Source organism: Spermophilus citellus (assembly GCF_964194105.1).
Source record: "Spermophilus citellus genome assembly, chromosome: 11".
Lineage (NCBI taxonomy): Eukaryota > Metazoa > Chordata > Mammalia > Rodentia > Sciuridae > Spermophilus > Spermophilus citellus.
This window is the reverse complement of record NC_138192.1, coordinates 61,804,092-61,819,709: the sequence shown is the minus strand read 5'-3', so window position 1 is coordinate 61,819,709 and position 15,618 is coordinate 61,804,092. Positions and strand designations below refer to the sequence as shown.

General features: G+C 37.4%; 1 protein-coding gene across 1 annotated transcript in view; it reads right to left on the bottom strand.

The window, feature by feature from the left end:
• GALNT5 (polypeptide N-acetylgalactosaminyltransferase 5) overlaps positions 1-15,618 on the bottom strand; it is a 49,535-nt gene that overhangs the window by 8,929 nt on the left and 24,988 nt on the right. Inside the window, exons 4-8 of the mRNA XM_081260878.1 lie at positions 11,219-11,354; positions 9,921-10,040; positions 8,400-8,517; positions 7,063-7,386; positions 2,332-2,412 (exon numbers count right to left, since the gene is read on the bottom strand). Of these exons, the coding sequence (XP_081117004.1) occupies positions 2,332-2,412; positions 7,063-7,386; positions 8,400-8,517; positions 9,921-10,040; positions 11,219-11,354 (779 nt within the window). The remainder of the gene's footprint in view (positions 1-2,331; positions 2,413-7,062; positions 7,387-8,399; positions 8,518-9,920; positions 10,041-11,218; positions 11,355-15,618) is intronic.

Below are 15,618 nucleotides of genomic sequence, written 5' to 3'. Positions count from 1 at the left end.
CCTAGTCACAGCCTTCAGTTTCTTTGGTGGAAATTATTATGCTTTGTTGATTCAGACTATCTAGACAATTGGACTCCTAGAGGCTTCATTCTGCTGTAGGAAAGGTTTAGAGCTTTCTCAGCTGATAGTACAAGGAAACATCAGGTTGCTGTTATGTTAGCATGCCCCAGTTCATAGAAACTGCTCTAGGAGAAATATAGTTTTGGATTGTTGACATTGTCTAAAATAAATACTGATTCAGGCAATGGAACCATGTTTTCAGTCGTTAAAAACATTTTCTACAGTTGTTTAAAATCTAATATTATCTGCCTGGTCATTTTACTCTAAGGCTGTGGCTCTGTGGGAAATTTACTATTTGTACTAATCCAAAAATATTTGGAAAAAAATAAAACTTCTGGTAAAATCTATCTAATTGCTTTTGGCTAATAAATCATTCTCAGTGTAACTGAGATTTAGTTCAGATTATCAGGTTAAATTAAAGCCAGTGTGTTGAATCTTATGACTTCATTTGTATTCCCTAGACAAACATTAGCGTCAGCTGGGAGTTAGTTGGAAATGATGAATCTCAGCCCCATCATGGACCCACTGAATCCAGATCTGAATGAATAAACCCCCCTGATAATTCCTGTGGACATTAAAATTAGAAAGAGTATGGAAAAATGACATCACCAAAGGAGGTTATATGAATACTAACATAAGTATATTACCTAAAAAAAGGAACATCTTAACTGGTTTAGAAGTTAAAACTAAGGAGACTTTTTAGGTAAGGTAAAGGATAGGGTTAAATACCCTCATCTGAGGAATTTATTCCTTTTGAGCTCTTTTGGATGACTGCTATAGTCATGGGCTTGGTATTAAGCTTTATTCTTTATGATAAAATATAACTTGCTCTATGTTCCTGACCCTTTTATTACTTTAGCAAACCATAAGAGGGAAAAGCTAAAAATGAACAACCAGATGAAAAGGAAGTTGGGGTTTATGGAAAGTGACACAATTAATACTTTGATCTCCTCGTTTGCCTTGGAGAGACTCAATGTTTTCAAGAACAGAAGATGGTAGTGGTAGAACACTTGTATAGCATGCACAGGGCCTGGTTTCAATTCCCAGTAACCACAAAAGAACAGAAATTGGGGGTTCAGATTAAATAATTGTTACTCAAGCACAATAAATACAATAAGTACCTACAATGATGAGTCTTGAAGAAGTGCATCATTCAATATTCTTATATGATGTAGACTAATTGTAGTTTTTTTTGTTTTACAATTTATGGTTTTGTTTTTCCTCCTCTAATTTTTAATAAGCAAAAGTTATTTCTTTCAACTGATTCTTTTTGACACTTTCCATTTCCCTGTCTTCTCTTTCCCAATTAAGAAACACTTCCCTTGGATTTGTATTTACAAATTATAAGTGAATTAGAGCAGCAGAGATACGTTTTCTTCTATTAACAGCTTTGAATTAAGAGGTAGAGATGGGATGTGCTTGAAAATGTAAGCAATGTCTCAAAGTCGAAGTAAAGAAGCAAGATTTAGTAAACCTAGACTATCACTGCAAAATATTTTTTTTCAGCAAAGAGTGATTTGCAAATTGGGGGGGCTGATTTCTACTCATGAATCTGTTCCTGTGAGTCCTATTTGGCATCCAAACCAGATAACTACTCCCACAGAAGGTAGAACTGTGAGGGAACATATGTTGGAGAGGGAGGTGTGATCTCTCAGATCACCTCCAACACGGCAGGAGCCGTCCCTGTTCTATTTCCCCTGGTCCTGCTCCCTCTCCTAAGCATTCTGCTCTGAGTTTGTGGGAGTTTGGCTGCAGGGTTTCCATCATGGATTGTAGATTGTGTGAAATCCATGATTCCCTTAAAATGTTGGAATGATTACTTAAAATTATGTACTCTATTTTCTTTATTATTTTATCCTCATATGCTTTGTAATTTAAAAAATATTTTTTGCTCTTATTATTGCTGAAGAATTAACAGAGCACTAGCATTAGTTACTGTATGTTTCCTGTGTGTTGCCTAATTCAGTCTCACCCCCAGAAGCAAGGACTGTTTTCCCAAAAGTTAAAGAACACATACAGGTGAACCCATTCTTGCAAGGAAAGGACCCAGGAGCCAGTCCGTGGACTTCAGTACCCACTCCTTCACTTCCTCAGTCACTGACTTTGCATTTAGGGGTGGACTATTTTACAAAGGCCTTAGGATTATAGAGAAATTTAGAGACTGGTTATGGATTTCTATTGGTTGAAGTTACATTTCTCAAGTTTGCAATGAGTATGTCAAACATGGTACCTATCCATTATCATGAGATAGAAACCCCGAGCTAGGCATACCTGGCTGCTCCCATCACAGTCTTCCAGAATGGCTGTGGTGTTTTCAATGGAAACACATTTACCCAAGGCCACGTTAATAAGCTAGGAAGGAATATATAAAATATGAATTAAGGAAAAATATTTCAAAGTAGAACACAGCATTCAGACATGTTTAGAAAACATGGAATATAAAACTATAATAAGGTTAAAAGATAGTTAAATTAATAGCTTAGTATTACTTAGCACTATATGATTTTATTGGTGGCTAGCTCTAAGAGAGACATAATGTAATCTTGCTTCAATCTGTCAATTTAGGCCCGCAATTCAGTCACAGAGCCAGCAAACAGAAGCTTTTAATTAACCCTTTCTTGGAATGCCAAATGACAAATGAAGAAAAGGTGGCATGGAAAATAGTTATTTTCTTGTCTCAAGTTTATCTGATGCATATATTAAAAGTCAATGCACATACTTGCAATTTAATCAAATCAAGAGTCGTGGACTATGTTCCTTGGCTGACCCTCCGAGCTATCTGGCTGCTTAGGCACTGAATCATAGATAAATTGAGTCCTTCAAAGAACAGCAGATTCCAGCTGATTCCCTGTCAGAATCTGTCTAATGACTCAAGCAAGCTACAATTCATTATAGGAAAAGTCACGAAAGCTAATACAGAGCCAAGCATAAAGGCACTTTCTGGCAGGCCCCCAGGTTTTTAATGGATTTGCAGGGTCAAATATGGAGGTAGCTTTCTATCAGTCACCATTTAATACAGAAAAATGTTGATTCCCTTACCCTCTTTGACATCCTGGGCAGAGCTAATGAGAAGGTAGGTTGATAATGCAATTTAGGCCTTTCAGATTTCTGGAAGAGCAGCATAGATCTGAATCTATATTATAAGAAACAGGAAAGCCTCCTGAGCTGGGAGGTGGTAAGGGCTTTGTTGCTGATGACACTGTTTTTGCACCCTCCTGTTTTATGGAGCTCCAACTCTGGTGCTGCATTGAAGCAGGTGGCATAGCTCATCCGGTTGCCAGACTTCCTAACTAGGGGCCCCCAGAGGTTGGTCCCACTTTTGCATGCATAGATTAGCTCGCAGAAAAGAGTCCGCCTCAGGAAATGAAGAGTAAAATAAATGCAGGAGGGAACTGCAACCTTGGTGTGCCAGGAACATGCCCCCTCATAAAGATATGAGAGAAACTTGGGCATGCATAAGCCCAGATTGGAATGAGGTCTTCCAGAGAAAGTTGGAAAACGAAGGACCCTCAATGAGAATGGTGTACTAGGAAAAACAATTTACCCATTGGTACTGAAATCTAAGTTCTCCCTGGAAATCTGAAACCATACACTGACCTTTGTTTTGTTTTGGAAGAGAATTTGCACCATTTTCATTGGATAGGAAACCTTACATAATTTCAAGGCATAGAAACAAACATTAAAAAATAGTAACAGGTTGGTAACTTCTGAGGTGTCTGGCAAATAAAAACACAAATCAACTCCAGAGGATGAGTCTCCATCAAATATCCTCAAGGAAAGCTCTATTCACAATTTAAAATGACCAGAATGGGGATAGAAAATCCACCATTAGCAAATGAGAGCAGCCACAGCACACAGAAAGATCCAGCTAACTTCTGGAGGATGGTCAGTAGAAGTATGTGAATGAAGAATAATCCTGGACTTTAAAGAGGGCAAATCATGCCCAGGACCTGGGCAGAGATGTAAGAGCCTATATTTGTGGATCAGGAAGCAAATATTTCACATTCCAACAGTTTTGGGAAACTGGTTCCAGCACAGCTGAACCTTCTCCAGAATTTCTCAGAACCTTCTAGGTGTTGGTGCTCAGCTTCCTGCTCAGAATGTAATGAGCGCTCCTCAGATTTACTGGACTGGGGAGCCTGTTCCATCACAGATGTCACTTCTGGGAATGCTGTTTGAGAACCCCTGGCTTAACTGAGTCCTTTGTGTTTATTTCATACAATTCCTTCCTTCAGGCACAGAAAGGCAATGGAGGGAAAGGGAAATCTGCTCTGTGCCTATGTCTTGCTTCTTTTCTTTATCTGAAATTCTCTTTCTTTCCCTTCTAATCAGAAATTCCTGGGGAAACAATTTTTCTTCTTAAAGAAATGGCCTATGAAATGCTAAAGAATGGTTATTCTTCACTTCATTATGAAACGTTTTAATTTTTTTTTTAAATTTTAAAGTAGTTTATCCAAAATCAGGTCGTACATAGATTTTAAACTTTCCGTGTAGAATGATTTTATTTTCTAGTTCAGGAGGTGGGAATTCCCCAGTTTATTACAGAATTGTTAAACTTTAGGCTATAGGCAGTTTGCCACAATGTAATCCTGTGGAAAAACATAATGTTGGTGAGGTTCTTGTATTAGTTTCAGATATTTTTAGTTCAAAAAGAAATTATTTGTTGTTTTTTTTTCAAATCCAAAAGAAATTTCACTGGATTTAAATTCCCAAGTTTGTAGGTTAAAAGACAGGAAAACATGGAGTAAGTAACAAAAACATGTGGTGGAGTTGACTTTTTTTTTAAGTTTTTAAGATTGTTTATCCCAAATAAAGGTCAAGTTGATCTTATTTTGAATTTCCCGGAAAAAGGTCCTGATTTTTTGTGTGGATAATGATAGTACTCCCTCCTGGTTTCTCCAGAAGGTAGCAAATATTGTCTTTATTAAAATTTATCTAAGAAAAACAACAAGCAAATAAGGAAATAGCAGGAAGAGCTCTGTTAAAATATTTTTTAGAATATTGCAGTATTTTTATGGAATACATTCATCAGCAGAGGCAATTTCTTTAGGGGAGATTTTCAAAAATTTGGTAGGAATGCTTATAAAAGTTAGTGTCACAGCTGAGCCAAAAGATAGTTTTATAGCTCCCTCTGGTGGCTAAAGTTGAGTAATGATATTGCAGTGATTCTGTTGGGAAAAGAAAAATTCTCTGTGGTGAGAATTCTAATTTTTTTTTCCTGTTTTAGGTATTAAATTTAAAAATATAAATTTTATTGTATGTATATATTTGATATGTTAGATTTTTGAGTTACCTAGGGTAAAATATCAGGTTGAGACACCCGAGGTAGCTGCTATTCTATTTTGACCTAAAAAAAAGGAGACTTTAGAGTACAATATGTTATATATAAACCGGTTATATATATTTATTTATTAGTTGAATTTATAAATCAGAATGAATTTGCAAACTAGTTTATGTCTTTAATATTCTTCCTGAAGTTTCCTAATATGGTTAATGGAATGTCTTAAGTTCTTGTTATCAGATTTGCCAGGTGGGGAGAGTGGTTGGTTTGTAATAATCTACTTTCTGGCAAGAAATGAAAAAAATGGCCTGAAAGAGCGGGCTTACTCATGATTTAGTTTGAGAACTTCTTGAATGGGAAAAAAAAGACACCCTGAAAGAACACTAAAAAATGCTGAAAATATTTATAAGTAAATAAGAAATAAAACAAAAGTGATTACAAATAAACCTGACACAGGAAGAGCTCTATCTAGGTGGCAGTTTGACCAACCATCCTTATGCCCATTCTATGTTAGATGGCCCTATGCCCTACCATTCCCAGAACAGGTTTGAAATGGCTTCCTCCCAGGCTGTCCCTCTACTTGACCCTCTTAGTGTTGTACTCTGTTCAACCTATATGATTTTCTTTCCTTTTTGTACCTCTCCTTATGTCCTGAAATTTTGTTATTTTCTGATAGCTTCTGTTATTTTAAATCCCTTTTTGAAACTTAAAAAAATCCCAATTAAATTTTATCTCTTTGTTTAACTCTGCTCAACAAATTCCTGTTATATTTTTGGAGAGAGAGAGAAATAGGGATAGAGAGGAAGATAGGGAGGGAAGGAAAGGAAATCCTAACTCTCCCTGCAAGGACCTGTGTGATCTAATCTCTCTGCACCTTCCTCTGGTACCATTCCCTCCTTCACACCCTGACAACAACAGTCTTTTCTCCAGTTCTCAAGTGCCCTCAGTTTTCACCTGCCTTAGAGTTTTGCATGAGCGGCACCCTCTTCCTAGCCCTCTTTTTTAGATCTTGGTTGATGCTTTGTGTTTCAGGCCTTGGTTTCAAAGTCTTTTCCTCAGAAAGGATTTCTTGGCCACAGTAACTTAGAATTCATCGCCTATACCCTAAATGAGAGTTATGTTTTGTGTTGAAAAAAAGATAATACTTTTTTATCTTTTACCTTTTAATAAACAGTATTATCTTTTTTTTTTTCCTATTCAACATTTCAACTTTAAGGGTTTTATTTGAGGTGGGGAGTACTGGAAATAGAATTCAGGGCACTCACCCACTGATTCTCATCCCCAGCCCTGTTTTGTATTTTATTTAGATACAGGGTCTCACCGAGTTGCTTAGCACCTCTCTTTTGCTGAGGCTGGCTTTGAACTCGAGATCCTCCTGCCTCAGCCTCCAGAGCCACTGGGATTAGAGGTGTGTGCCACCGCGCCCGGCTCAACTTTAAGTTTTAAAGGAAGGAATGGAGTCTACTTTGTTTATCATCCAGTTCTAAAATGCTGCCTGGTCTCCTGACACACAACAGGAATCTGTTGAATCAATCAATGCATATGGCTTCCTTCCTCAAGTTTAGCCACGTTTAATTCTCAGCTATGTCTTGTCTTATGGCAATTCATAGTGTGTGTTTATTTATAGTGTAACATGATCAATCATTCTTTCCCACACATTTTTGAAGCATTTTTGTACCACTTTTGCAGAGTTAAGAATTTAAATTGTCATGTGAACTTACCACACCGCTAGCTCTCACAATGGGAGCCTTCAAATCTGGAAAGACATTCTCCAAGTACCATTTGAAACTTTTACATTTCAGTTTCTTTCGAAGCTCCCTCTGCTGGGTGAGGTTGCCCACCTCAAGCTCTTGGTCTATGAGGTGATCCCCGTGGCCATAGAACAACTCCTTGTACTCATCAAGCCAGACCTCAGCCACCCGCACCAAGTTCCGCTCCACGGTCTTCATGCGGTCTTTGGGGAAGGAATATGGATTGTCATTTCTGAAGATGTGGCCCACTCGGGAGCAGGGAATGATCTCAATTTCTCCACCACACATCCACACCTGGAACAATTTAAAGATAGGCTTCAATTATGAAGAGAATGTTTAAAGTCATGGGCAATTAATGACAAGGAGCCACCTGGAGGTTTTGTTTCTCCCAGCTTGAAGTCAAGAAAACACTCCGGTGTTTTCTGAAACTCAGCAGGGTTTATTTAGTTTTATATATTGCGATGTGGACCATTTGATGATTACTAAGATAAAATTTTTTTCTTAACCTGCAATGTAAACTTCTTTTCCTAAAAAAAAAAAAAATGCTTCACAGAATGCCAATGTATAAAACATGTACAATGTGACTATAAATATCAAATGTATAAAATGTGAGTTCCTGTTTTGGTTGAATCATGGAGATGTAAATGGATGTCCATTTGTTCACCTTCCCCCCTTTTTAAAAATTTTTATCTTTTCTCTACAGTTTTTATTGGTGCATTATAGTTGTACATAATGGTGTGATTCTTGTTACCTATTCGTATGTGCACCCAATATAACAATAGAATTTGGTCAACATCCCTCCCCAGTATTCCCCACCCCTCCACCAACCCTCTAGTCCCTTTCCCCTATTGTACTGATCTCTCTTTGCTTTTCATGCCATCACCCCCCCACCTTTCTCTTCCTTTTCATCTCTAGCTTTAACATACTCTCCTTCTCTTATCCTATGAAGATCCTGGGTCACAATTCAACACTATTCTTGATCAGGAGCTCCAAAGTCCCACCCATTATACAATAAATCACCAACCCAACAGAAAAGCAGCTGCCTTTTTGACACTTTACAATTGCTGTTGCTAAGGCTTTCTTGGTTGTTAATTTTGCAGCAGTGATTGATTTTTTCCAAATTCAATCTGAGATATGAGAAAATTAATCCAACGACCCTAAAAATTTCTGTGAAATTTCCTCCTAGTGTGTTACATATTTGATCATATTAATAAAATGAAAACATGTAAAATGATAAGCTCTTAATTGTAAAGAAAATTTAATTAACAAATTTGATAATAAACTTTAATAAATAAATTTGGTAATACCTTAAATGAGAGCTCCATATTTTCTCCACCCCAAACATCAAGTCCAGGGTCATAGGTTCCAAGTTCAAAAAAGTAATTTTTATCAATAGAAAATAATCCGCCTGCCATGACAGGGCACCTATAAAAATTAAAAGATTACTTTTAAGAGTTGGTCCTCTGTATGTTTGTATTAGAGTTAGAGATGTTTCTGAGTAGCCACCAAGTATAGGGAGGTCTCAGGATGGAGTCACAAATAATGCTTGGGAAATGAGTTCTCTGGTTCATGGTGCAAGACTTGATTAGTTCAGCAAAGATGTGGCCTGGAAGTAGGATTCTTCTTTGTTATTTAAACTGTGACATAAACTCTCCGGGGATATAATTTTTAAACATTTACTTAGGGTTAAACTAGTACCAGGCACTATTGTATTACCTGTGTATTAACTTAAAATTCCCCCAAATCCTGCAAGTTTGAACCATTATTAAGAAACCTCAATGCAGAGAAGGTAAGAAACTTTACCAAGGATGACCGACAAGTATGATGTACATCTCAGGTGCACACTTAGGCAGTATGGCTGGCTGCTGTGCTCTGTGACTGCACGTTACTGCCTCTCAACCATGTGTGAAGCTGATTGACAGCTTGTTCTGTGGCAATCACTGCTTAATGCAGTTTATATATACACACATATGTATATAATCAGATTAATTTTCAAAATGATATAAGCAGTAGGCACTTCTATTAATCTTCACATAGAAACAAGGAAACAGATTCAAAGAGGTTAAGTGAGCTAAAAAAAAAAAAAAAAAAGCTCATACTACTAGTAAGTGGTAGAGATGAAATTCAAACCCAAACAGTCAGACTCCAGAGCCCTCAGTCAGACTCCAGAGCCTTGGGGGACAGAAGTGATATTTTAGTCTGCAGGTAGACAAGGCAGTTACCACATTCCATGGTGGTTGCCACTGAGCAAGCTGAAAGTGGGAGAACACACAGGAAGCCTTCATTTGGCTTCAGGTCTAAGCTCTGTTTTCAATCCAGCTTCTTAGTAATAAAGTCCGAATTTTAATTCATATTGGGCTTCTGAGTCTATTTCTTAATTTATTAACAGAATTTGGCAACTGTTTCATGGAGGAAGTAGGATTAGACTATGAAAAAATCTTACTATAGCTATTATAGTGATATCTCTATGACTATTATTTATTTTTAAAAAATTTTTACTCACACTTACTTTAATATTATGTGTGTTATGCAGCATATCCCATGAGTTTGTGTTTCTCACATTGTAATCCAAGGAAACAGGAATAGTATCAAATTGACTTCTCTAGGCTGATTGCTGGGATAGGGTACAAGTAACCATGTAAAAAGGAATTTTAAACTTGAAAACTAATTTCTCAGGAAAACCTGTTTGCTTTGGTAATGTATTGTATAGACCCGAAGTTCTTGAGTTTTTATAGAAAAATAGATTACAGTTATTTTGTAAAATTTTTTTACATACCTTTACAAAAAGATACACATCTTCTTCTTGGTCTTAAATTTCACATACTTACCGTATTATATCAGTTTCTTTGATTTTGTTTTTTGCAACGACATCTGGAGGAATTGTTTTCCAACCGAAGTTCATGGGCCATACAAAGATACCTCTTTGAAAGTTGTCCACTGTCATATAACTAGTCCAGGAAAACAAAACCGAAACCAAAAATGTGTGACCTGAGATTAGATGCAGCCTATGTAATTCATCAACTTGGCTCCAACACTTATTCAGGTATGAAACAGGTGCTTCTGTAGGTCATTTTAGATCTTTATCTTTTAGTAACAATTCAAGAAAATTTACAATTTGTACTGATGATAAATTAACCAGATTGCTTGCATTTAAATTTTATTTTACTTTTAATAATTCCCTAGCCATTTTGGAGGAAGAAACAACAACTTATATACAACATATATGTTTCCTGGAAAAGGAAGGATTAAACTTGAGGAAAATATTTTGGAGTTCAGCTGAATTTAAAGGGGAATCTATTAAATAATGAGTAGTTGGATTTATTGGTATTTAGGGTATTATGATATAAGGTTTAGATATGAGGTGTCCCCCAAAATGACTTATGTGTGAGACAATGCAAGAAGGTTTAGAGGTGAAATGTTTGGTTATAAGAGATTTAACCCAATCGGTGCATTAGTTCCTTGATAGGGATTACCTGAGTGATAACTGAAGGTGGGTAGGGTGTGACGGGAGGAGTTGGGTCATTGGAGGTGTGCCTTTGGGAAATATATTTTGTATCTGTTAAATGTAGACTCTCTCCGTCTCTCCTCTCCTCTCCTCTCCTCTCCTCTCCTCTCCTCTCCTCTCCTCTCCTCTCCTCTCCTCTCCTCTCCTCTCCTCTCCTCTCCTCTCCTCTCTTCTCTTCTCTCTCTCTCTCTCTCTCTCTCTCTCTCTCTCTCTATCTCCTGATTGTCATATCCAGAGCTGCTTCTCTCTGCCACACTCTTCTGCCATGGAGTTCTGTCTCATCTCTAGACCCGAGGAATGGAGATCACCATCTATGAACTGAGACCTCTAAAACTATGAGCTCCCAAATAAAGTTTTCCTCCGAAAAATTATTCTTGTTTTGTCTTTTAGTCACAGCAGCAAAAAAGGTAACTAAAACAGGGTTAACTTAAACTTTTTAGGTTTACCAAAGAGATTATTGGACTGACTGGTTCTGATCTCAAGATACTATCATATATTTTCATTTATTTGAATAGATAAACTGTGTATTTCTTAGATTTTCAAAAATGCATATTTAGGACCAGAACTTTCTGCTGTGTGTGTGGGCAAAGATGCACTTGGACATATGTATGGCAAAATTACCTCATATCCTTGTCATTGATGACTTCAATTACTGGACAGGCCACTTTCTTTCTACTTAAATAAACCCTTTCCAGAAGCGGTTCCAACCAACCAACATTACATTCCACATGAGAATCTAGGAACGTCAACACATCACCTAGAGAGTAAAAATATAAAATTTTATATATATATAAAATTTGAAAATATGATCTACTAAGTGCATATAGGTCAGAGGTGCTGAGGACTTTTCCAGAAATGTAGGTGTGAGATGTAGTCTTTTATTCTCCCTGAATGCCTTGTCCCTGTAACTTTTTTTCATAACGATATGAAAGAACTTTGTTCATAAGAGTTTTGTGGGCCAAGCATTATCTGCCTTTGGAAAACAATTGAAAGCTACTTAAAATGAGCAGCAAGTTTCCAAAGAGAACACTCAGCATTAAGGATAGCTGCTAAAGTACCTTCTACGAAAGTTTGGTACCATTACTTCTTGGGGTGGTGGTTGTGAGAGTTTGCTTTTCAGAAGACTAGAAAGATTTTGACATGATGGGTTTGGCCATAGGAATGATGGAGAAAAATCACCCCACATAATAGAGGTGAAAAGAAACTAAAGTGGAGGATCCAGCAAGACTGGGAAGTACTTTTAAATGAATTGCTGGAAAGGGGAGCAGGGAGTAGGGAGTTGTTGTTTAAGGGTATGGAGTTTTGCTTTTGCACCATGAAAAGGGTTCATGTTCATGCAGATGAGTGAGTATACATAAACTACTGAACTGTACACTGAAAAATGGTTAAGATGATATATTTTATATTATGTATATTTTATCACAAGTAAAAAAGAGTTTTAAGAGAAAAAAAGAAAGAAAAAACTTGAAAGATGAAAGTATTTGTTATTTTCCTACCATTGGTTGTATGAAGTGACACTCTCCCTCCAACAATATCTGAGTAGCATATACAATGCTTTAAATGATTTTATGTAAGTTTGCTATATGCATGTGTGTGAATGTAGGGTTGACCAGAATATGAGGCCCCAATCTCTTATGTAATCTCCCAGGCCCAATCACAGGTAAATAATGAAAGCTTTACCTGGCAGGCATTGGGAGGGAAAGTTGCCTTCCCATCAAGACATGGCATCCAGCCAATGCACTGCAGTCTCTAACTGGAATTGGGCTTCCCTACCTCCTGCTGGACTTGCTCTTATGTGTATTTGTTCTCGCATCCAGAGGTCTTTCTCATGCCAAAGCCCCTATGAAGAGTGCCTTATGGGAGGTGGATTGGGTCTTGAATACATTTTTCTCTACTCTCACTCAGATTTTGGTGCTCCCTGGTTTCTTGCCATTCCTATCTCTCACCGTGGTCCCAAAAGCTTTGGAACAGGAGGAGCATTTTGTTTTGGGCTCTGCTCTGAATCAACATCCAGCACCATCTCTAGAGCAAAAATGCAGGATTGCAGAGACCAACTCTTTCTCCTGTTTAGCATTTAACTGATACTGTTGTAGTAAATGATTGAAGCTTGACTTTTCTTTTCATTTTGGCTTATTATTTTCATGGACCACTCTAATAATCAGCTGCTCAGCTAACATTGATTACCATCTATAAGTGCTTATTCTCTGTCAGACTCTGTTCTAAGCACATGGGTTTGATTTTTATTCCCATTTAAAAGAAAAGAAATTGAGGAACCAAGGACTTAGGTAACTTTTCCAAGGTTGCCTAGCCAATTAATGCTAATGTGATATTAGAAAATTGGTAGCTCATTTCATAGCTTGTGTTCCTTAAAAAACAAACAAACAAGTAAACAAAGCCAGAAAGAGGCAGAACTTTGAATGAATATGGGAAGGCTTAATGAATAAAGTAAGAATAGTTACTAATGGTAGATTATTATTATTATCTACAAACTATCAATCAATGACATTAAGTATCATATTGTGATGGTTTAGATATAAAATGTCCCCCCAAACTCATTTGTAAAACAATACAAAAACATTTACAGGATCCAGTTGAAAGAGCTTTAATCCAAATAGTACATTAATCCACTATAGGGATTAAATGGATGGTAACTGTAGGTAGTTAGAATGTGGCAGGAGGAGACAGGTCACTGGGTTGTGTCTTTGGAGTTTATATTTTTTCCCTAGTGAACAGAGCTCTCTCTCTGCTTCCATGTCCTGAGTGATTTTCTTCTTCACACTATTCTGTCATGAAGTTTTGTCTTACCTCAAACCCAGAGCAACAGAATCAGTCATCTAAAGACTAAGACCTCTGAAACCATGAACACCAAACAAACTTTTCCTCTTTTAAAATTGTTCTTATCAGATCTTTTGGTCACAGCAAGAAAAAAAAAAAGCTGACCAAACACATATTAATCACTTGGTCACCAATGGATTTTTGCATGAGGGTAAAGTGATCAATTTTTATCCCACTATTATAGGCAGAAGCCTCCCTGATATCTGCCTGCTCTTGAATATGGCAGTTACATTTCCCAATCATGTTCTTTGAGTCTTGTTTTAGGGCATTTCAGCTTATTTGATAATAAAAGATTATTGCTCCTGCTCTGGCCTGAATGTATTTGCACTCCCAAATTCATATGTTAAAATCAACTTTATTTCCATTTAAGGGGGGGGGCTTAGAAAGTCACAATGGGACCCTCTGGAATGGGATTTTATAAGTGCCCTTATAAAAGTTGTCCATGGGAGTTAGTCTCCTTTGCCTTTCCAGCATGTGAGGACACAGCAACTTTCAAGCAGAGAATGAGACTCTCTAGACACTGAATCTGTTGGCAACTTGATCTTGGACTTTTCAGCCTCTGGACCTATAAGGAATAAATGTGTGCTGTTTACAAAATTACACTGTTTAAGGTATTCTGCTATTCCAGTTGGAATACATCCCCTAACCATGTCATCTTGTACAGCCTTCTCCCCCGTGGGGAAAGGCTCACAGTGTTTTCTAGATGCATAGGGCACACATGCATAGCTTATGAAGACCCACTTGGCTAATGGTGTAGAATCTGATAACCATAGTCTCCTTTCTCTCTACCCCTATTCATGATCAGATCAGAACCAGAGTTTAAAGAACATCGCTAGTATACCATCTGTCCCCATCCCCATCACAGGCTTACAGGGTCAAAGGAGCTTAGATTGACTTTCTTAGTGCCCAGGGGCACCAGGATGGGTCCCCAAATCTTCATTCACGTCCCACCTGACTCAGATCATCAAAAAGATTCTCATTTACCTGTTACTAGAATCTGAGGGAAGCACAAAATAGTCTGGAATTTTATATTCTTTCATTTGGGGAAAGAGGAGAAATCTCCTATGCAGGACTGCCTTTGCTCCACTTTCAGACATTTCATTTTAAAATAACATCTCAGGTTTGTGTTAGATAAGAAAATAAAGAGCTCTCTGTGAAGGATTTTTAATTGTGGTGGATAGTGGGTGTGGACATTGTGCACAGTGTTACTGACCCTAAAGGATATAAAACCTAAGTTTTTAATTGCTTTTATCTCCATTTCTGCTCTTCCCAACCACACTGGATAAATCACTTAATTTCTTTGAGCTTTCATTATGGGAATGTTTTCTAGGATCTACCAAATACCAAAATTCTTAATAACTGTCTAGTATTCTCCTTTTTTTTTTCAATGAATGTTCAAACTCAGGCTTAGAATAACTCTTCTAATCTTGATTATAAACTGGCAGGATTTTCTGTTTCCTAAGACTAGGTCTGAGTAATGCTAAATTGTTTGCAGAAGAGTTTCATTGTAACTTAAAAAGGAATTTTCCTTTTCCTATCTAAAGTTGCTCAATGTGCCAAACAGTTTTGGCTCCTTGTTGAGCACAGACCCCACTACTCTCCCTAAACTTATATTTAGTCGACCAGCATGGCAAGTTGCTGCCAGCACTAATTAGTGCTAGAGTGTTATGTTTAGGGTTTCTTAAGAGATACTGGCATGGCTTACCATTTCATTTTACATAATGACCTAAAAGTGATACTGAGAAAACCACCTGTTTAACCTGTATCAGAAACAGGTTTGCAGAAGGAGGTCCACTGGTATCTTTCTGGAAATCATGGAGTTGCCAGGAGTTAGATGTCACTTGTGCAGTCACTGAAAGTTAGTAACTGCCATTGGAATGTTCACAGCAATGTCAAGAATTTTGCTAAATGAATTGTCATGAAGGAAATGAGAATCCAACCTTTACTTTGACTCTCACTGGTAAGCTCCCCCACTGCACTCCTTCACATGGTGAAGGATTCTTAGAGATCATTGCCTACATTTTGAAATCCTGCTTGGGCCTTTGACCTCCTCATTTGCTTCATGCTAGTGATTGGACCTATTTTTTTTTTTTTTTTGCCTGAGTTAGACTCAAATAAAGAGCCCAACAGACCTTGAAGCCTGAATATATAGTGAAGCCTGAATACATTGTAAGAGAGATTACTGT